General features: G+C 33.1%; 2 protein-coding genes across 6 annotated transcripts; one reads left to right on the plus strand and one right to left on the minus strand.

Annotated features, from left to right (window-relative positions):
• Positions 1-843: 843 nt before the first annotated feature.
• LOC130818421 (D-glycerate 3-kinase, chloroplastic) lies at positions 844-9,611 on the minus strand. Of its 4 annotated transcripts, none has more exons than XM_057684602.1 (13): positions 9,274-9,611; positions 5,607-5,995; positions 4,913-4,992; positions 4,757-4,808; positions 4,617-4,658; positions 4,454-4,532; positions 4,193-4,224; positions 4,047-4,115; positions 2,238-2,312; positions 2,037-2,153; positions 1,898-1,948; positions 1,588-1,762; positions 844-1,487 (listed from the first exon to the last, which is right to left on the minus strand). In XM_057684602.1, the coding sequence occupies exons 1-12, from the start codon at positions 9,599-9,601 to the stop codon at positions 1,619-1,621; spliced, it is 1,458 nt and encodes a 485-aa protein (XP_057540585.1). In that variant the 5' UTR covers positions 9,602-9,611; the 3' UTR covers positions 844-1,487; positions 1,588-1,618. The 4 variants fall into 4 exon arrangements, with proteins under 4 accessions (XP_057540585.1, XP_057540580.1, XP_057540576.1 ...); XM_057684597.1 differs by having other exon boundaries at positions 5,607-6,004; XM_057684593.1 differs by having other exon boundaries at positions 3,999-4,115; positions 5,607-6,004.
• A 3,511-nt stretch (positions 9,612-13,122) lies between these two features.
• Positions 13,123-21,711, plus strand: LOC130821590 (aromatic aminotransferase ISS1). Of its 2 annotated transcripts, none has more exons than XM_057687379.1 (9): positions 13,123-13,581; positions 13,746-13,793; positions 16,678-16,806; positions 18,297-18,356; positions 18,931-19,087; positions 19,949-20,052; positions 20,281-20,339; positions 20,806-20,914; positions 21,019-21,711. In XM_057687379.1, exons 1-9 carry the CDS (start codon positions 13,519-13,521, stop codon positions 21,472-21,474), a joined length of 1,185 nt encoding a protein of 394 aa, XP_057543362.1. In that variant the 5' UTR covers positions 13,123-13,518; the 3' UTR covers positions 21,475-21,711. The 2 variants fall into 2 exon arrangements, with proteins under 2 accessions (XP_057543362.1, XP_057543368.1); XM_057687385.1 differs by having other exon boundaries at positions 13,178-13,581; positions 16,620-16,806.
• The last annotated feature ends 625 nt before the right edge of the window (positions 21,712-22,336 follow it).

Below are 22,336 nucleotides of genomic sequence, written 5' to 3' on the forward strand. Positions count from 1 at the left end.
GGTCAGCTTTTTTGCTTTTTTTGTAGGCTTTTGGCTTGTTGGTCTACTTTTCTCTAATAAACAGCCGATAGTAAATACTTAAATTTACCAAACATCTCTATAAACACTTGGTTTTTTAGCTAACTTAAAAGCCAAAAAACTAGTCAACATTTTTAACTGATCAAACAAGCAAACTAAAAAAGCCAAGAGCCACTTTCCAATATAGCTAATTACTCTAAAATTTCATGGACTTGACTTAGACTTGGTAGTAGAATCTCCCGGCTAAGAGAAAGCTGTGTACAGATGAGTAGAAAGAGATGGGACTATATTTTACTACATATTCAATTGAAAGAAGATATCAAAAATATTATTGAAATGCACTAACATGGGATATACCAAATAGTTTAAAATTTATTGAATATGTCTTGGAAAACATTAAAGCACTATATATATGAACATTGGCAAACCAAGTTCTCTTTACCTTTTTGGCAAAACATATATTAAAATTCTCATAAAAATAGCTATTTATCCATTTTTTGGGAAAAATATTTGTTATCCAAAGGTCAACTTCATCAATGGATAGTTACTCTGATCACATCAAGAAGCGCCACCATGAGAAAGGATGGATCTATGCTTGGTTTGCCACTTTTTTCTTTCTTTGCCTTTTTCAAGTTGTATCATGTACTCATGTCCCACTCTAACTTTGTTACATTGAGTTTTTTAAAATATAATTAATTTTGGTTGATCAGTGTGAATGAAAAATATGTGGATAATATAAATATATTAATGTATCGACTAAATAAAGAGATATAAAGAAAATTATAAAACATTAAAATCTTATTTTATTATTTGTTTATCCACTTGTTTGTAGCTAAATTTTTAGGACACAAAATCAATTTTATGAAGTTTTTTTGAACTTCTTTTCAAATTTTAATTTGTAAAAAGCCTTTTGTTTGAAAACACTTTTAATCGAGAAACTACTATTTTATGAAATTTGGTGAATTAGTGCGATGAATTTAAAGTCATTATAAGGTATGAGATGAGTTTTTCCATTTGATCTATAACATATAAATTATCTTTTGGACATTTACATAACCCACTATTTGCTTTGTTTTTTTAAAATTTTTGGTCTCATACCTGTTTAAGTTTACTTCATTCTAATGCAGCTTATTCACTCTGTGCTGCTGCTTCTGCTGTTACGAAGCGTGCGAGGGCTGTCTGGAGATTTTCTGCTGCTGTTGTGACTCTCATGATAAAAAGAATGAATAATTTCTACTTTTCTGATCATATTTTACATTTCATGTTCTGACAGTGTGCAAACAGAAAAAGAAAAAGGAAATGAAAAAAAAATGAGCTGTAAATGTATAATTGTTACAAATAAATAAATGGAACTATTTTCTTTTCTGATTTTAATGTGCTTTAAAGTGTCATTAATTTCCCTTCAATTGTCCACATTGCATAGCAGAACTTGAAGATTAATTTGCCGAGCTTGTCTCCCAAAGAATTATCTAGAGTTGGGAAAAAAGTGTGCATTTCATATGAATTATTAATGTACAGTAGTACAAGATAGTAAAATGAGACGAAACAATGAATCAAGAATCAACCAACCTTGGATTACATACAGTCGTACAACCTATCATTAAACCAAGAGAATAGGGTTTCTCCCCTCATCTATTTCAACGACGAGTGTACGTTTTGGATTGCATCCACTCGGTCCTTCCTTGTACAGTGTAGGTAGGTATGCTTTGTAGGCAGGCAAGTAACGAGAAACAAAGTCGAAAACCTGCAGAGTGCACCCCCGTGAACTTATTACTATCAGTCTAATAATCTAAAAGGACATATTTTGCAAAATTCTCCAACAATATAGAGAAAAAAGAACGATAACAGAAAAAGTACTGAAAGATGAATTCAAACCCACCTCCTCATCCGTCATCCCTGATTTTCCATCTGCCCTCATGGCCTGCTCTGCCTGTAAATGCACAAAAAACTTATTTCTTAGTCTACTTGCATAAAAAGGAAAACACGACAGGAATCAGAGAACAAGAAGATGGATAGACCTGAAGTCTCCACTGATAGACACAACTTGGATCTGTGATCTTGATTACCACCCATGCGTCTATATACTTGTCCCATGCATCGTAATAAGCTCGTAGATTATTATTTACTATTTCAAGCTGTATGAACAGGAATTAACACGATAAACAATGAATTAGGATGTGATGGTAGACACTGTGTTAATATATTGCCAGAGAGCTAACCTGTGGATCAACAGCTTTAACAACTTCATCTGGAAGGGGTTTGAAACCCAACATCCAGCCTTCAAACAGGATAACCTACAAAGGGCAGCAACACAAATTAGTAAAAATAAATGCACATAAATTACAAAGAAGAAAAAGGTTTACAGTGTTCAATGAATTTATGCGATATGAGCTTAAATTATATAGGATTGTGAGTCTAATGTCGTCCAAAGCTCCCTCAAGAAATGCATGATATCTCTTTGTTTATATAGAAGGATGCCTCTCCATACTGGCATGTGACAACACAGCTGAAGCATAGACCCCATGAAAGTTTATCGATTACTGACAGAAATTGAGGTCATATTTGTATACAGCATTTGCTTTTATCAAAAGGTGGTGACACATAAAAACCCTTGCAAACATGCCTTTGAAAATACAACCACCAAAATGAATCCTGTTTGATATCCCCGTACGCCAACCCCCTCAATACTTGGAAATTGGAATCAGTACATAACTTCTGAAGGACTTTAGATGAAAAATACCAATGATACATGGTGTAACTGGTATAACTGGACAGAAATAAGGATCTATAAGAGGCCCCTCACTTAGATTTTCTTACATTACATCCTGGAGTTACACAATTCCCTATGAAGGAGGGCACACCTTGCTCCTACTAAACAAGTCCTATATATTTAAAAACAGCTAAGTTTTCTTAAGACAGCCTCCGCTGCCACCAAAATTCTTCATCTGCATGTTATTTTTTCGTAAGAGCCACTGAAAGCCTCATCAAAATGTTTGAAAAGATCTCTTGACCATTTCAACCCTCAATTTTAACACCTTATCTATTGACAACACAGACGACACATTTGGCACCTTAGAGACAAATGGATCAAATAAGTTGTTAACCATCAGATGACAGTATGCCAGTGTGAGAATATTTCTAACACTTGAAACAAACCACATCCCAGAACATGCGAAGTGGAGCATGGTACTCTTGCTTTCAGTTCTTTGTAGTCAACAGTCACACAGAAACAATGTCTTGTGCCAATTTGACTCACTTTCCTCAAAAGGCAGTGATGTTAAAAGAGTAGTAATAATTTTATAGCTGCGCAAGTAGCATAACTAAACGAAGACTCCATACGCTGGAGTATCTAAAAAGTAACAATAGGGTATGACAGGGTATAGATGAAATCAGTTGCAAATCTGTTCTTTGGATCATCATCATCATACCCTATGCATCTCGCTCATAGAAGTTATGATCAAGGTCGAGGGCATAAACATAATCAGATGAGTAACGAGAGTTGAATACACCAAAGATGATGGCGATTGTTCGGACCATTTATGTTGGCGATTGTTTGAAACATTAACTGATCCTCTTTGGAATCACAGCTTCAAAACTGATCTATTAATCTATGTTGGAACTCTTCAGGAATAATAAGTTAAGAATTTCAACACTCTCATTCAAAATGCATGCTTCAGGTGTATGGGGGAACAACAGAGACTAAGCACAGATTGTTGATCATCGTTTAGCATTAGTTGTTCTCGAGTGTCTATGACCAACTAAAAAGATCTACTTGCACATCCCTTAAAATAAAAGGAAATATTTAATATCACCACTAAGTATGGATTCCGCCACAATTGGGGTCCGTGGCGGAATCCATCTGGATGAAACCTACCTCTAAAACGTGGCCAACTCCACTAGGGAGATGCAGTATAACTACAACTGAAAATGATTTAGAGAGCACAGATTTATGCAGAGAAATAAAGGAACATTTTATTGACATTTGAGCACATGTGTATGAAGATCAAAGACCACATAGAACTCCTCACTGTTAATGGTCCTTCAACCTCTGTCCACATTGAAGGATCTGCCCTATCTCCTCTCCCATTAAAAGCAGACTGCACACAGACTGATCAACTTCAGAAATCAAACAAAATGGACAAATTGAGGTAACTTCAAAGCGTGTAATACTTACTTTATCATATCGTGGTACCTTCATCTTCATACCTGAAATAAAAAGCTTCTATATATGATTTTGAAATCTCAAAATGAAGAAAGCAATGCCATAAAGGAAAATACAGAAAACGAACAACAGCTACAGATTGTGGTGTAGTTGCAAATTGCAAGATAAAAAAGACGGACATGTGCATGTGCAATGTGACATCAAAAGGTGGAACGTGTTCTAGCACTTGACCTTGCACCTGAAATAACAAGGATATTATATGTGAAGTGGTACCTTCTTTAGTTAGTTTGCTCAAGGCCTCAATTGTTTCAACAGAAAGTGATAAATCATGGCTACCAGCATTGCCTCGGAACTGAAATTAGTCATTTGACTTCCTCAGTGCACAAGCATTTCATATGTCCGTTAAAGAAACCATGAAAAACCAACAAGTTCATACCTCTAAAAGCCTATTCCCCGAGTTCTCTTCTCTAAGTTTAGCCTACAATTACCACTATATTCTGTCAAGAAAAGATAACGCTGATATAGACCACAAATATTGATATCAGAAGCTCACTTTGAAGCCATTAGAGTAAATACCTGCCCTTCAGCTGTCAAATAGAAATCATCAATGGATATTGTAGCAGATTTCCTAGAAGATTTTTATGTTATCAGTCCAACAAACATGCTCATTACATCAATTACTCATAAGTTCATAATAGAGTAAATGTGTTCCATTAAATTATCAATGTCTACCTGCCAGTAATTTCGAAAAGGTAGTTCAATGCATATACAAGTGTCGTTTTTCCACAACCTTGCGGTGCACTAAATCCTATCTGCACAAAATGGCTTTATTTCAGACCATTGAAACAGCAAATGTTTCAAAGGCAACGCTCTTCCATGAAGATTATAAAATTGCATGTGTACATCAAAGCAAAGGATAAAATACAACAAAGTTCCAAATAATAATATTATCCAACTCCAAAAGTCTACCAATTGCCAAAGTAAAATAAAAGCAAAATGCACTATAACATTATAAAGTACAATACAGATTACAGGGTCTAGAAAACAAATTCAGAATTCTGTATTTCACTTTTCTTCTTTGAGTTTCTAGTCAAAAGCTGAAGTCCATGTGTCTAGCTGACTATTATTTAGATTCCATCTAAATCCTCAACCTATAGGACATTATTTTAACTTTTGGGGGTAAAAAGGTGTAAAAACAAGAAAATTCTGGCATGCCCAATTCAGTGAGCAATGATCTCTTTCCCCTTAATCTTGTCTCATTTAAGCCCTTACGTAAACTTATCAATCAAGGATTTGCCCATGATTTAGATTTAACAAGCTTATCATAATTTAAATTAAACACAAAAAGCGCGGTGTATCAAAAACTTTTACAATCCAATTCACAAAACTGAAAAATCAAGAACAGGAGGGATTAAATATTTTTTACCACTACAGGAGGGACATCCTCTCCATCTTTGAATTTGGATGCATGTTGAGAGATTTGATCTTCACACCATAAGAAAACAGGTATATAGTAATGATATAGCCTAACTTTCTGAGCATCACTTAGTTTGAGTTCATTGAGTTGGAATATTCTACAAAGTTGAGATGCACACAGTAACCATTTATCAATAGACTCTGCAATCTTCTCTGCAGTCAGACCTAATTTATTTACAAGGGGACCTGAACATATGAAATCGAATAGGTCTTTTACTGAGGCAACTTCCACAGATGAAGGTGGAAGAGCATATTGGACATGGTTTTGTCTTCTTCCGTTGCTAGACATGTTTCTATGGCTAGTAAAACACTCTTCCAGCAATGAAAATCTGCACCCTTCTAGAACAACTAATCAAAAAAGTCAGTAGTTTCACAGTGGATTGTTTAAACAGTACAGCTGTACAGGTATCTTCATTATCAAAAATTAATCAATAATTAATAATCATCAATCAATCAATAATCAATAATCAATCAATCAATAATTATCAATAATCAATCAATCATTAATAATCAATCAATAATCAATAAAATATAATAATGAAGAAACGATTTGAGATACGTGTCACACTGTCATTATAAATTTTCCCGCCTTTTTTCTATCATTGACAGGGGACCTTTTGATATTTACTTGATATTTAAGAAAACAATTAACTCCTTAAAGAAACAATTAACTCCTTAAAGGTGTAATATTGTTGATGGACCATAACTATATGTGATGATCTATTGAAATACTATATTTACTTATAGAAACCAAAAAAAAATATATACATGTAAATTTTTATTTTAACTTAAATAATAAATTATTATCACATAATGAATAAACAGACTAATTTGACTATTTTTTTCAACTAAAGTCTCCCTCTATCTATCTTGGTTAAAGACTTTTAAAGTTTATTTGTCTATATTATCAATAATTACTATGAGTATATGTTTTAATATTGATGTATAATAAATTATTTATTCACTTTGATAATGATAATATCATAACAAATACAAAGATTTAATAATTAAGTGTATGTTGTAAATGAATCAATTTTATAAAACAATATCATTATTCATATTAGTAAATATTTATAGCATTCGTGTTTTACACGGGAATCTATCTAGTTTAAGTAAAAATTGGTGCCAACCATTATCTAACTTCCCTAGCAAGCAACCGAACAAAGAATATTTTCCCAAAAAAATATTCTCCATCAAAAATACTTTATTCCCAACACAAAGGAGAGAAAAATGGACATAAAAAACAACTTCAGCAATCTCATAGCTAGTGTTTTGATACTAACATCATGCACTCAATTCTATGAAAATTGTTAAATTAAGCTAAACTTATTGTCAATGCCAGCATAGAACCAGGGAAACACGAGGTATACATACCATAAGCCAAGATGATACCAACCCAAAACCATAAGGCTAGGAGAGAAAAAGGGCTCCAATAACTAATAAAGTGTGCACATCATCTTTAATTCATCGATGTAGGATAAACCATCCCAACAAAAACTGGTGCACGGCTATTGTCATCATAAACAATTGTCCATACTTGCACTCTGTAAACAGTAACCACAATTTAATCCAGCCCCCTGGCTCCCCTATTTCAAGAAAAAGGAACTTCCTTCACATGCTTATGTAGTTTAAGTTCGAATTTCGTTGAAAATCATTGCAACAGACTAATACCCAAATCCCTCCAAACTTAGTTCTATTGGGATGTTGGTGGAGGAATGACGTTGAATCTGTGAATCCCTAAGAATTCACTATCAATTTTTTTAATTATTACACCTTTGTAGCATAGTGCAAATATATATTTTCGATCACGGTCAAGAAACGGATTATGCAATATGGTTGTCTTGACCTATATATTTTAATAGTGAAGCTCAAAAACCTTTATAATACGATAGTGAGACGGTGATGCGAACGATATTATGCAATATGCTTGGGAGAAACTTATATTTGACTAATGATACAAATTGCAATTATAGTAAATTGATCCCATTAGCACGTATTAGCTTCCTAAGAAAAGAAATAGTGTAGCCCATTCTCCCTAATTTTCTCCTCAGTTTTCAATTTATTCTCCATTCACTTCAAATCAGTTTTATACAAATTACTTATGCTAAATAGGACAAAAAAAGGGTGGTTGCTATTAACATCTTATAAACCTTCACACTTAACTTCAAGATAAAATTGTTAACCTAGCAAAGTGCTAACTTAATGAAGGTTTATCTTCTATCTTCTTTCTCATACCCCCAAACTTTCTACTTCCTAGACAGAACAACTTGGTAGTCAGACCTTAAACCCTCCAAGGAAGGCCTCAAGCACAATCATAAAAACCTAAAGTTTGTACTTGGTTATTTTTACCTCAATCATCCTCACACTTATTAATATTAATGTAACATCATAAGAAAATACAAGTATAAGCTTTCATTTTAATACAAGACATCAAAACTGCCACAAATATATAAAAATCAGCCACATCATCATATTCCTCCGTCGACTCATCACTAAAACCAATTATGTTACTAGCATTTTCCTCCACATTGTCATACCACTTATGACAATACAATTACAATATATCAGATTTAATCTCACTAAAGCATATATCTGGATATCGCTTTTACTATCATAATTCATAAGAAAATTAGCATATGTAGTTATGTACCATAATGCATCAATGACAAGTTCACATCACAGAATCATGATCGTGTTGTGAAGATTTCTTTAGCTTACCTAGACGAAACTTTCTGTATTAAATGCAAAATCCATTTCAAACCGTAATTTTTCACTATGATTCGTATAATGTATCCAATGACTAAACATACATTCATTCCAAATAAGCTTATATCAAACCTTATTCATCAATTTTTTATTTTAAAGGTGGGCTAAGCTTTATTAATCAACCCAATACAAAATTATAATGTCAGAGATTCACAGCAGACCATCATCAAGCCACACCACATTACACACATAAGGAGCGGCCCATAGAGCAAGCCTATAACTATGAGCTACTTGATTACATGCACGAAAGGAAAAATTAGAAGAAGTTGAAATTAAAAAAAAATAATAAAAAAAAAAACTCAACATCAGAAAGCATATAAATCCTATCTTCTACAAGCTATGCTTAATTAAAACGTAACGATAGGGTATATCAGGGTATAACAGGGTATAGCAGGGTATAGATACTCAACATTAGAAAGCATATTTTTTCTTTTTTCATTGATGAGTGCTGTCTAGTGCTACAAATAATGCTCAATATACCATGCATAACCACCCTAAAGTTTATTGTTCAAATTAAAATTAAAGCATTGAACTAGGAAATATTCTAGTGGTAGTTAATCATATATTATCTATGATCTTCCCAAATTAACAAAAATTACTCCATGTACTTCAAATTTCTAAATATGAACCAAAATCTCGACTAAAAACCAGAAAAAAAATGAAATTCTGATATCATAAAACGTCCACATTTTCCTTCCATTTAAAAACATCAAACATTCGATTAATTTCAACTGCAAACAAACTAAAATTTCAAATCACTAATAAACGAAATCAGAAACTAAACACAATCAATAATCAATAAAACTAACAACGCAGAAACAAATTCAAAGTAAAATGTAACCGAAAATTACCAGAAGATGAAATGGAAGACGGCGAAAGAGGAAAGTTGTTTGACAATTTAGAGGAGAGAGAAAATTTAATATTGGACGAACAAATTGAAGTGGAATTTGGACATGGCGTCACAGCTTGGCATAAAATATTCAAAGTATTCGCCATTTTCGTATTCTCTTTTTTCTTCGAGTTTCTCTCTCCCTTTTCTCTTAACTTCTCTCTTTCTACAAGTGTTGCCGCGAGTATTAGCGCGAATTCTGAGGCTGAGCTTTTACAAAAAGCTAAGAAGAAATTTCCAAAGGTTAGCTGATTTTTCTGTTTGGATTTATGTATGTATTTTGGTGGCATATGGCTTATATTCATTTTTTCCTTATCTTGAATTTCCTATCAAATTGATTCATTTTTGTTTTGTTTAGTCAATCCTTTAATTTTGTCCCCACTATAATAAATATTCATAACTTATAGTGATTTCAACATCATTAAATCGAGTTGGATAGTTCAATTAAATTAATTATGATAATAATGTTTGTATTTAAAATTATTATTTCCCACGTGTCTCCTTTAATTATGTTCTTCAATTTAATTAAATGTTATCTTCTTATTTACTTAATTATTATATCATTAACTCTAGAGTGTTAATTCTGTTTTATTTTTTACTTCTACTTCTATGTGAAACGGCTTTTATTTCAACAACTTTATTTGTTCAGTTGTCATTTACTTTAGAGTTTTCAATGCTGATTTTTAGCTTTAATTATATATTTTCATTACTATTATTATAAAAAGGTCTTATCTATACCTCATATTCATCAATCATTTTCATCATTCGAACATATAATATTTCAATCCTTCAATATATTTTCAACAACTTAGTGGAGCGTGAAAAAATTCTGCTAAATTTCTTCATATCGTAAAAATGTAAGTTTGTATAATTAATATCTTTAAATAAATTTCTGCTAACATATTTTCTATTCTTTAATATACTTAACTACACTAAAACTATTGTTATTTAACATTCTTATCTTTTTAAAAAATTTATGGAAAATACAACACTTTGGTTTGTGAACTTTCAAATATTAACCACACACATAGATATTTCGAATCTATGTATTGGAGATGCTGAACAATTAAAAAAAAGAAAAAAAAAACATGAAGATGAAAAAAAATGTCTAATATGGTAAAAATAATGATATTTGAAGAAATATTCATTTAAATATTATATCTCGAGGTTATATTTGTTTTACATTTTCCTCACAACTTTAGATTTTATTTTAAAATAGTAAATTGAGTCTTGATGAAAATTATGGAGTAGTAATAACAAAATTGTTCCTTTGATAATTAACGAGAATCACGTGAAAAAATTGCTAAAGAATCGTGCAACATTTCTCCTAACTCAAAACAGGTTAAAATTATTTGACAATTATAGTTACTCCGAACTAATTTTGTTGTCCTATTTTTTATTTGGCAAATTCTTTTTAGTTGTCCTATTTCTATTTTTGTTTATCTTTTTTTACCTAAATATCCTTAGTTCACACACGTAATTACGAATATACCCCTATATACTTTACTTACCCAACTAACTTCACTACTTACCCTCCATTACTTACCCTTTATTATTTACCCTCTTTAATGGACCCACACCATCCTTAATAACCGTGCCCAAACAAATGAGACATTTAAATTGGTTCGGAGGGAGTATGATTTACTACACTAGAATTTTACTTATAAATCATGTGGGACTAATGCTGAATTATTAAATGCGAAAATTGCAGATGGATTTCAACTATGTGTGGAAAGGCGGATGCTAAACAAAAGTCCATATTTTTATAGGGAAATTACCAAAAACATCGAGCATAATTATGAAACAATAATGAAAGTCACTTCATACATATTTTTGCCAAGTTTTCATGTTTGATATTGTTGAGGTATTAAGTTTAATAAATTAAAATGTTTTCATGTTTGATATTGTTGAGGTATTAAGTTTAATAAATTAAAATGTATAAAAAATACTGCAAAAATTTATATGCCGTATTAACTTTAAAGTTGACTTTGACTTTTCAATTATAGTTAATACAAAAATTTTTGTATGAGACGGTCTCACCGTGAGACGTACTCCATATTTGAATTAAATAACCCAATAATATAAACTTTTAGCATAATGGACCTTTTGTATGGCCTTGTGTCATGGTGAGACGGTCTCATACAAGAAGGGTTGTAATCAATATATTAATATTTCTATAAGAAAATATAATCTTTTAAAATATAATTATATTTCCGTCGGGCTAATTATAATGTGAATTAATATTTCTTTGACAAATCCTTAAAATCAATATATTAATATTTCTATAAGAAAATATAATCTTTTAAAACATAAGAATATATTTCTTGTGGAAAAAATTTAATGACAATTTTTATTTTAAATTTAGTTGACCCATTGGGTTAATCTGAATATGAAATGATTTGACTCAAAAGATATCCAGCCGATCATTTTGACAAGTTTGGGTGATGGAGTGGTCCAGCTCATATAAAATTTTATACTTGTTTTTGATAATTTGAAAACTGAAATTATTAGAAACAACCGACGCCTTTTTATTTTTTTGATAGAAAAGCAACCTCTCTGTTTGCTTTTTCTTTTTAGGAAAAGTGAATAAGCTTTTTGCATTTTCTCAATTATAGTCTTAGGATTAGAGTATAATAGTAAAAATACCATAAATGTTGTGAGACACAGTCTGTTAAAAGACGATTTTAATTGGGATGCCTATTAAATTTTTTAAATATAAAAACGGAAAATATAGCGTAACAACATATTTACTCAGTAGGGTTTAGATACCTCAAGTAGACATTGAAAATACGTCAAGTAGGGGTTCACAATATGTCAAGTAGGTGTTTTAACATGTTGAAGTTGTTAAATACTCAACCATCTTCTTTAAATTGCAGAGGAAGTGGGTAAGTTTTAATAAAGTGATAATAAATAAAAAGAGAGAATGAATTGTGTTGATGAAATTAAAAGAGAGTTAAAATGAATGGATGAGATTAAAAAAAAGTGGTGGGCTCTTGTCAAAAAATAAAAACGATGTAAATTAAGTGGGACGGACCAAAATGAAAAATAATGCAAATTCAATGGGACGGAGGGAGTATATGTTATGTGCGGTAGGTGTTTAGGTTATTTACTCAAGGGTTTAGGTTATATGCCGTAGATGTTAAGGTTATTTGCTCTATGTGTTTTTATTATGTGTTGTACGTATTTTTGTTATGTGTTGTAGATGTTTAGATTATTTGTTATAGGTATTTATGTTATGTGCTATAGAAGTTTTATCATGTGCTGTAGCCCCTGTAGGTGTTTAGGTTATTTGATATCAGAGTTTATATTATGTACCGTAGGTTTTGATATGTATATTTCAGTATGCAAAAATGCTTACTATAACTAGTTTAAAATGCCATTATCAACTATTCAAAATGCATATTTTAGTATGCAAAAATACCTATTAACAATAGTTTAAATGTCTACTAAAATTAGTTCAAAATTCCTACTTAAAATTATAGTAGGTGTTTATGTGAAATGAGTGTGTAACAGAACTTTTCGTAGTGAGCTGAGTTTGGGCGTAATAAGTGTTTTTATAAATTGGGCTAACTTTGAGAGCCGTCTTTCAAAGAGACGATTTCTTAAGAAGACTACAGTAATAATAATATTTCCTTTGTTTTTTTGTTTTTTCATTTATTTTTTGCGCAAATTATAATGCAAACTAAAAAGTTAAATAATTTTAATTATGATTTTTAAAAAATTCTAAAAAATAAGTTAAATGTATTGAAATCTTACTTAAATATATTTTCATCAATGGAAAATCAAATCATATTCGAGGTTTGATACAAAATCCGTAAATTAAGAAAACAGATGAAAGGGGAGAGTATACATACAATTCCACAAAAAATAAAGAAATGAAATGTTGATGCAAAGAATCGTTTGCTAAATTAGAATTAGCTTATTTTATTGGCAGTACAATACAAAAAGAAAAAAACATGAGAAATATAAGACAAATTTCTTATATTGGTTTATTCACACTTTACCAGAAATTAAATTAATTAAGAAGTAGTAATTCATTTCGGTCCAAATTGTCTGGTTGAAAACTGTTTTGTGGGTTGGTATTTGGTAAGGTTTCCAATTTTTAAGGTATACTTCCTACATTGAAAACTGAAGTCTTGGAACTTGGGATTTTGGGAGTTTTGTTGACAATACATTGGAGAAAGAGAAACTAAAAGAGGGCACAATAATGGGTTCTTTTGGGAAACTTGCAAGAAGGGCTTTGGAGACTGAATCACCAGTTATGGTTCAGGTAAGAAATCGAGAAGATTTAATTTTTATTTAATTTTATTTACTTTTATTTTCTCAAAAATTGCAAATTTCGAAATGAGTATGTGTTATTTTATCTGAAAAAGGGATAATTTTGGTGTATTATCATGATTTTGACTCAAATTTCTACTGTTTGATGATTTGCAGATACAAGAATTGTACAGGTCTACCAAAGATGCTGTGTCTTTGGCTCAGGTTTGTGTTTGGTTCTTCACTTCCTGTAATTTTTGTGGGGATTGATTATTGATTGATTCAAATTGATAGAATTGTTTAGAAATTTGTCCTATTTTAAGGATTTAGCTTGTGATCATTCAAATGATGGATAAATTTATCCTGATTCTATTATTTGGGGCTATAGTTTTTAAGTGGGTTGGTTGTTTCCCATATGTATTCCTAAACAATAAATTATTTCTGTAGTGAAGTTTGTCAAAGTCTGTGCATTGAATTTGACTTTGTATCAGTGATGCTTGCTTTGTTTTGGAATACTATTTCTTGGTGAGGAGGTAGGGAAAGGGAGGAAGGGAAGGGAAGGGAAGGGAAGGGAGGGGAAGGGGCGGAAGGGAAAAGAAGGGGAGGGGTGAGGTGGGAGAGCTTCTTGTTTGTTTAGAAGAGAAGGGTAGGAGAACGTAGGAAAATGAGAGTGTTTTCCCTCCAAATCATTTCAGAAAGATTGTATTCTTAACAAATTTGTCCACGTTCTCCCCTTTTTGTTATCCAAACAAGGGTTTCTCCATCCTTTCAAATCTCTCTCCTTCCTTTACCTCTATTTTCTCAATCCAAACACTGTCTAAGAGTACATTGGTTTATATTGTTTTGGGAAATCCTAAAAGATTAATTATGTTTGTATCTAATAGAAGGATCTTCTCTGTAACTCTAGACTCAATAATTTTTTAGATTAATTGGGGAATTATACACTATGTTTGGATGAATTGGAAGGGAAGGACAGGAAGGGGCCTAGTCCTTGCATCGTGCAAGTCTACTTAGTAAGCATGATCTCCACACTTCCTCCACACTTCCCTAGAATTCTGAAAGAGAAGAACTCGGGCCCAATAATGGTAGAACTATGAGTAGAAATGAGTAGAAAAACAGAGTAATAAACAAGAGACACAACTACAATCAACACAATGTGTTTATAAGGTATCTAATGATACCTTCCCTCAAAAGATGATTCCTTTCATTAATATATTCAACAATCACTAATGACAAACCAAACACACTTGAGAACAAGCTCTCAAGATAGTGATTCCATTCAACAATGGAGATCACCAACAATCTAATACATAGAAGAAGGAACTCTCTTGGTTCTCAAACCCTAGTCTTTCTAATGTGTATTAGCCTTACCACTTACTTCTTGTAATTTTGTAAGCCTCTCTTATATAGCCTAGCACATATTAGAAGCCCTAAACACAAGTGGGCTTAAACCCCAAACAAACCGGCACAAAAACAGAAACCCGCAGATTTTGGCCCCTGATGCTTGCTCGACCAGTCGAGTGCTTCTACTGTCTTGCTTCTGGATCACAGCTCGACACCCTTGCTCGACTGGTTCCAGGTTGCTCGACTTGACGAGCACTGATCAGTGACCTGCTGCTTCATTTGTGCTGCTGCTTCCTTGCTCAAGTTATCATCATCACCTCGAGCCTTGGCTTGACCATTGTGAGATTTGGTGCTTGGCACAACAAATTCAAAATGGACGTGTATCTAGAGGTATTAACCCGTGCTTGCACTTGGCGTGAAAGCTTTTCTTTCGAAGACATACCCAAACTAGACTACCTACTTTGAAATGATGAACACTTGTTATACCTTTTCTTGTATTGCTCAATTGTTTTCAGATACCTTCTATCTCAATCATTTATTGTTCCAAACTGATTATAAGTTTCCCCGTCAGTTTGCAATATTGATCATAATATCTAGCTAGTGCAATAACTTAACGGGGTTGGTTGTTCCCACATTTTCTTCTATGCAATGACCTATTCTTGTTGCAAACTTTGTCCAAATTTGTCCCTTACCTTTGACTTGGAGTTTCTTGGAATCAATTATGCTCCCTTCTTTTTAATTTAATATTCTTTGGTCCACAATTTTTTGTGTATATGGTAGTGGACTAATTTCTCCAACTACAACTGTTAATACGTTCTTAAGGATGTCCAGACTGTTGCCCTCTTTAAAATAGTATTGAGATATGGTTGGATTTCTTATATGCTAGTATTTAAGTTGTTGAAGGATTATAAATTATAGAATTCATACACTACAATTATAAAAGGGTTCTCTTGTTAGATTGTGGCATTGTGCTATTTTCTTATTGATGAGGAGTTGTGGAAATTTTACAACTATCACGAAAGACTTTATCTGTCTTTAGTATGATGGGAATGTGGTTTCCCTCTCAAAGAATTGAAGAGTTATTTAAGATAGCTGAAAGCTGGTGTTAAAATAGGAAAGACTTTGCTGCTTTCTTGGGTTGCATTCATTGAACTCATGTCAACATGTAGATGGCTGCGGCCTCTTTAGTGGTTAAGTGTTTGTTGGTTTATATCGTTTTGAGATACATAGACTTAAAATTGTTAAGCATCTCTAGCAGAGCAAATCATAATGGAAAAGGTTACACATATACAGTATGTAGAGGTCTGAGTAGTAAAAGTAAAAGTGTTCTTTAACTCTTCAGATTGAGACCTAACTCCTGAGATTACTCATGAGCTTGGTAACCCATGTAAAATGTTCTTGGACTTCTTGCAATCAAGATGTTGTCGCTGGATGAACTTGGTTTCTATCCATCGAAATCAAGTACGAAATGTGTCATCGCATGAAAGGTTTTTGAATTCTAGTGCTTGTCATTTTTATAGTGTATATCTATGATTGCCCTTCTGGCTGCAGCTTATTGTTTTTAGTTCCGAAGTAATTCCCAAGTTTCTTGTTAATTTTGCAACATAAATCATGATATTTTTAGCTTAGTGCAATAAATTTCATTCCTGGATGCTCGTGTGTAGGTTCTGGAGAGAGTTACACTTGCTCTTTTTATTTGTTTTGTAGTTTTGCTTCTGTAGAAGGCTCCTGTGCTGACCGCCCTCACATCTAACTTTTTGTGTAGGGCGTGGTGTATTGGCAACCACCAAAGCAAGCATTGACCAAAGTAAAGGATCTTGTGTTTGACCCTAAAATCAGTCGGTATGGTGCTGATGAAGGTATCCCTGAGTTAAGAGATGCCCTGATGCAGAAGGTAAAAATTTTATATTTGGAAAATGAAGCTTTTACTTATATTGTTGGGATCAAGGCTTTAGCGTTGTTCTCATTGATGTATAGGCACTTTGATGGTGCTTAATTTGAGTTAGTATCTACTGATATGTTAGCTTTACATTTTTAGGATATGATTTTGCTTTGTAGTTATGAATATATAAGTAGCTGAAGCTAGGAGCTTAAGCCTAATAACGGTCGAATATTGTAGTTTGAAGGTGTACTAATGAACATGACAAATATTGCAAGTAATAAAATGAAATTAGCTAGAAATTAAATGTCAAACAATAGCATGAAATCTAATAAGGTTCACCAACTTGGCTACATTCTCTTCCTACTTCCTAGGCTAGTGTTTTGTATTTTGGTTTTAAAAGATAATGGAGCTTAAAGCTCAGACAAATACAATGAAGGAATTACATCAATTGAGATAATGTGTGAGGAAGATAAGTAGTGGGACTTGGAATAAGCAAGGAAGAGACTAAAGATATGAATAGCTGCTAAAGCCTTTAGCTTGGCTTGGCTTTCCTTGGCTTACTTTTACATCCACTCCAGTGCCCATATATATAGGGAAATAAGAGCAATAGAGGAAAGGCAAAGTGGTGCGTCACATGCTTCAGAGTCCAATGTTTTTCCAAATGCCAAATGCTCCAAGAAAAATCAAGCATCTTTTCTTCATTCCCAAGCTTTGACAATAGCTCTTCAAGAGTGCTTTGGGGAAGTAAACCATGCTTGGTTAAATTGCAAAGCTCAATCACCAATACACAAAAAGCTTGACCATAAAGAATAGTTTCAAGTATTTATCTAGAATTGCATAGTTCAATTAATGTCTATTCTCAATTTCATGGGAAATCACCCCATAACCAAGATTCCAAACAAGTTTGACTCAAGTCACATTACAACACTAGTAAACTCGGTTTAGTTGCTGTTACGTATGCTTTCAGGGAGTTAAGGTCTTTTGATTTAGGTGGGCCTTGATTTCCTCTCCCCTGACATTAATGTTCAAACCCCTAGATGTGTTGTGCTTGGTCAAGCACCATCTACATATAACCTCCTTGCCTGACAGGGAAATACAGAAAAGAAGTTAGGCTTTTTAGTTTCTTGCTAATATCCTTTTCGGATTAAAAAAACTTCAAAAAAATTTGGTACTTCCAAACTACATAATTTTCAGTCTGTTAGCACTTAGCAGTGTGTTTTTTCTGATAACTTGATGCTTAAATTTCACCCCCTTTTGGGCCCTTTCTGGATTTTGAACGACTGCTGTCCGTATGTTCGTAATTGTTAAGCTGTTGTGTTATTGCATTTTTTTGTGACCCATTTTCTATGAGTCTTCATTATGTGATTTAGTTGCATCCTCACCTTTTATTAATATGCAGTATAAAGAATTCAGGTCTTAACTTTGGAATTTGGAATTCTGTTTCTTGTACATATTGTCTATAGAGTTTAACATAAACTGTTCTGGGATGCTCTTGTTTGCAGTTACGAACAGAGAACAAGTTGACCAAATCAAAGATCATGGTTACAGCTGGTGCAAATCAGGTTAGTTGAACTGGTTCTGTACTTTATATTGAGTAACATATGTGATTTGTAAAGCTCACAAATAAGTGCACAATTTTGTTTGATTGTATATTTCCTTCTGAGTTTCACCTATCACTTCCATTCGCCAATTTTTGTCAAAATCAATCACTTAAGTTAGACTAGCAAGTTAGACACATCCAGATTTCGCAGTGTTGGATTTTTTCTGAGTTATGATTGTTTTTCCCCCCCTAATTCTGCTGGGCTGGCTTAAAGTCAATTTTGAACAATCATAATTTTTTTTGAGGATTTTGATATTTGTCTTCCATTATCTGATTGCAAAATGCAAGACAGATAATAGATGATGTATGAAGAAAAAAACAATCTCAAGAACTACTTGCGATTAACACCATTAAAGTTTGACTAGTTGAGCTGACCTAGATTTAGGTTCAAGTTGGCTATTGGCGACTCTTTTTTAGTGACATGTTTCTTTTAAGAAACTTTACATGTCACTTGTCAGGAAGTTAAGGTCACTGAATTGATATCCGAGCATATGTTTGTAGCTTTTTAATGACTTCCCTCATTTCTTCAATTCCAGGGATTCGTGAATCTTGTTCTTGCTCTATGCGATGCTGGGGATTCTGTGGTTATGTTTGCACCATATTACTTCAATGCATACATGTCTTTCCAAATGACTGGTGTTAGTAACATACTAGTTGGTCCTGGTGATCCAGAGACGCTGTATCCAAATGCAGGTTAGAACGATTATCATCTATGAATTGTCAGTGAAATGCTTATAGTTGTCTAGTACTGTAGCTCATCCTATACTTATAGACTTTACTGGCACTCCATTAGTGTCTTTATTATGTACTGCTGGAGTTTTGATACAAAAAGTTTTCTTGTTGGTGGGTACTGGAGTTATTCAGGTCAAATACTTCAATGTCATCATTACATATTTGTATTTACAGTTAACGGTTTTGCAAGTTAACTATCGTACCATGTAAGTGCAGCTTAAGTCTGATTTCTGACTTGTCAGTGGCGCTCTTGTTTTTGCTTTATTGTGATTGGACCTTATTCCATCTGGACTTGTAGCTTTGTTCATGTTTATCTATCATTTCCATTCTAAACATGAAATTATCTTCGAAATTCTGTTATGAATTGGGTCAAAGGGACCAAGGGCATTATTGACATTTTACTATTAGTTAAGTCTTTCTATTTTGGTAGTTAGGATAGCTGTTATTTTTATTGTTTGTTGGGCTTAGGCTATATAAAGAGCCAGCTTTGTAATAATAAGAGGGCAATTGAATATTGAATAATAAGGAATAATCCTTTTGGGAGTTATGGGGCAGACTCGAATTGCCCATTAATGTGTTTTTACTATCCAGTTTTGGTTGCGGGTCTTGGCCGGTTACATATCCCTAAAACATCGTTTTAACTTGCGAACATACAAGTTCTCAAATTTATTCATTCTAAGGTATTGTTATCATGTTTGTAATTCTCATTACAGGAGGTTTTAACCATATAAGATTTTTTTTCCAGTCGTTATGTTTCTCAACAGTAGTTTCCCAGTGTTTTAGTTGAGATCATAGTTGACGCCTGATTTTTATGTTTGTCAGACTGGCTTGAGAATACTCTCAAGACAAACCCTCCACCGAAGGTGGTCACAGTTGTTAATCCGGGTAATCCATCTGGGACCTACATACCCGAACCTCTCCTCAAGGTCCTCTTTTCTCTCTCTATGACCCCTCTAACTATCACAATTTTTTTTATTCTTTTCCTTCAGCAGTTACTCCGTCTGTCTCTTGATGCTATCTCAACTTGGCTAAAATATGCGACAGACGGAGTATATGCTAGTTTATCTACGTGACAGATATTCAAGTGGAATGATTTGGTTTGTTTGAGCACTTCATTTTGTCCTGATGATTGTTTCTGCTTCTTTTTCGTTTAGAGAATTTCCGATCTTTGTAAAGGTGCTGGCTCTTGGCTCATTGTAGATAATACCTATGAGTAAGTTGGTTATGTTTTCTTTTTTTTTAGCAGTTATTGAACTACTTTCATTATGCTCAACAATTGTAAAATGTTTAGTGCTTTAATCATTAGTGGCCATCAAGAATGCATCAAAATGTCTTTTGAATCTACTTGCCTAGCTTTGCTATTTGCTGTAACATGTTACTAAATCAGGCAATCAGGGTGATATGCCCAACTAAAATGTTCAGTGCTTTCCCGTCTTTGAAATCCTGTATAATATGCCTCAGAAAAATCACGTTCACTACTTTTTTATGTAAAGTTACAAATGTTGTGTGCTATCAAAGATCAAATAGAAAAACCTTTTTTGTTAACAAAACAAGTTTAACGTTGCTTACATCTGACCATCCAAACCCTGCCTAGGTGGGAGCTATCTGATGGCGTTGGGGTGATGGAATATTGTTGTTCTATAATTGTCGATACTATTTCTTAAAATAATCCCATGCAGATATTTCATGTATGATGGCCGGAAGCACTCGTGTGTAGAAGGAGATCACATCGTCAACCTTTTTTCCTTCTCAAAAGCTTACGGGATGATGGGATGGCGTGTTGGATATGTAAGCAACAACTTGTTTTTTCACGCGTTTCATCCACACCCAATAATCCAAATAATCTCCTTTTTTATTTGTCGAACAATAGATGAAAGCTCTCAATCATGCAGATAGCATACCCTGCTGGAGTAGACGGGTTCTTAGATCAGCTCCTGAAGGTGCAAGACAATATTCCGATTTGCGCATCCATAATCTCTCAGTACTTAGCCTTTCATTCTATGGAGGTAGGAACAGATTGGGTAAAAGAGCAAGTTAAGGACTTAGTCAAGAACCGGGAGCTTATAAAGGATGCACTTTCCATTCTAGGCAAGAACGCTGTGAAAGGGGGAGAAGGTGCTATCTATCTATGGGTAAAGCTTCCCGACGAGTTCCAAGACGACTTTAAGATTATCCGTTGGCTTGCTCGTCGACATAAGTTGATCTTGATTCCAGGGAGCGCCTGTGGATGCCCTGGACACCTTCGGATATCATTTGGTGGTTTGCCGGAGGCTGAAACTGCTGTTGCTGCCGAGAGGCTTAGAAAGGGCATGGAAGAATTGTTGATAGATGGAATGGTGGAGGAATGATTGAAGATGTCTAGCTTATTCTCTTTTTTGGGGATAAACTGAAATTTATAGGAAGGTTGAATTGAATAATTATACAATTATCATTGTAGTACATTTGTATGAAGAAAGGCAAGTTATTGCTGTAAATGTAATGACTTGTATAGAATGACTAAAACTTAACCTTCTTGGGAAAAAAAAACTCCATTTTGCAACCACACTGTGTTTAGGCAACTTGAAATAATAGCTTCTTTTGAGATATATTGAGATCTAACATCTGGTTTGAGTATAAGCATTAATATTTGTATTAGGGCATTTTTTTTCATTACAATTAGTGAAATTTTAGAGGGAAGTTACACTTTAAAGATCTCAAAATTGATTCAACAAGTCTCTTGCAAGACGGCTTTACACGTGTGACCAGGTTAGCTCATCACACAACAAATAAAATTTTTTTTACGTCTTTAAATATGCATTCTAATTTTTTAAGTTTTACAAATTTCTTAATGAGACGGTTTTATGGTGAAATCATCTCTAAATAGATTCGTGTATATTTAGTATGTTAAAGTGACTATTTATAATTTTAAAGTGATCAATCAGAGAAATTGACTAATTATATGAGTTCGTTTCATAGCGAGACATTCTAATGCAAGATGAGTCATGGTGAAGGAATCTTAAAGTTTGAAGTGGGAATTTTAAGTCTTAAAATAGAGTTTTATAGTTAAAGCAGTTAATTAAAAAAAATAAACTTAACGGATAAAATAGAGACACATAATACAAAAATTAAACTCAAATATGATGGATCATGACTTGAAAGTGATGGTCTCATTGACCAATTTTTTTTCATTTTTTTTTTGATAATCTCATGTTGACTATTTTTTTTTCAATT

The sequence above is a fragment of the Amaranthus tricolor genome, chromosome 1 (assembly GCF_026212465.1).
Source record: "Amaranthus tricolor cultivar Red isolate AtriRed21 chromosome 1, ASM2621246v1, whole genome shotgun sequence".
In the NCBI taxonomy this organism is placed as follows: Eukaryota; Viridiplantae; Streptophyta; class Magnoliopsida; order Caryophyllales; family Amaranthaceae; genus Amaranthus; species Amaranthus tricolor.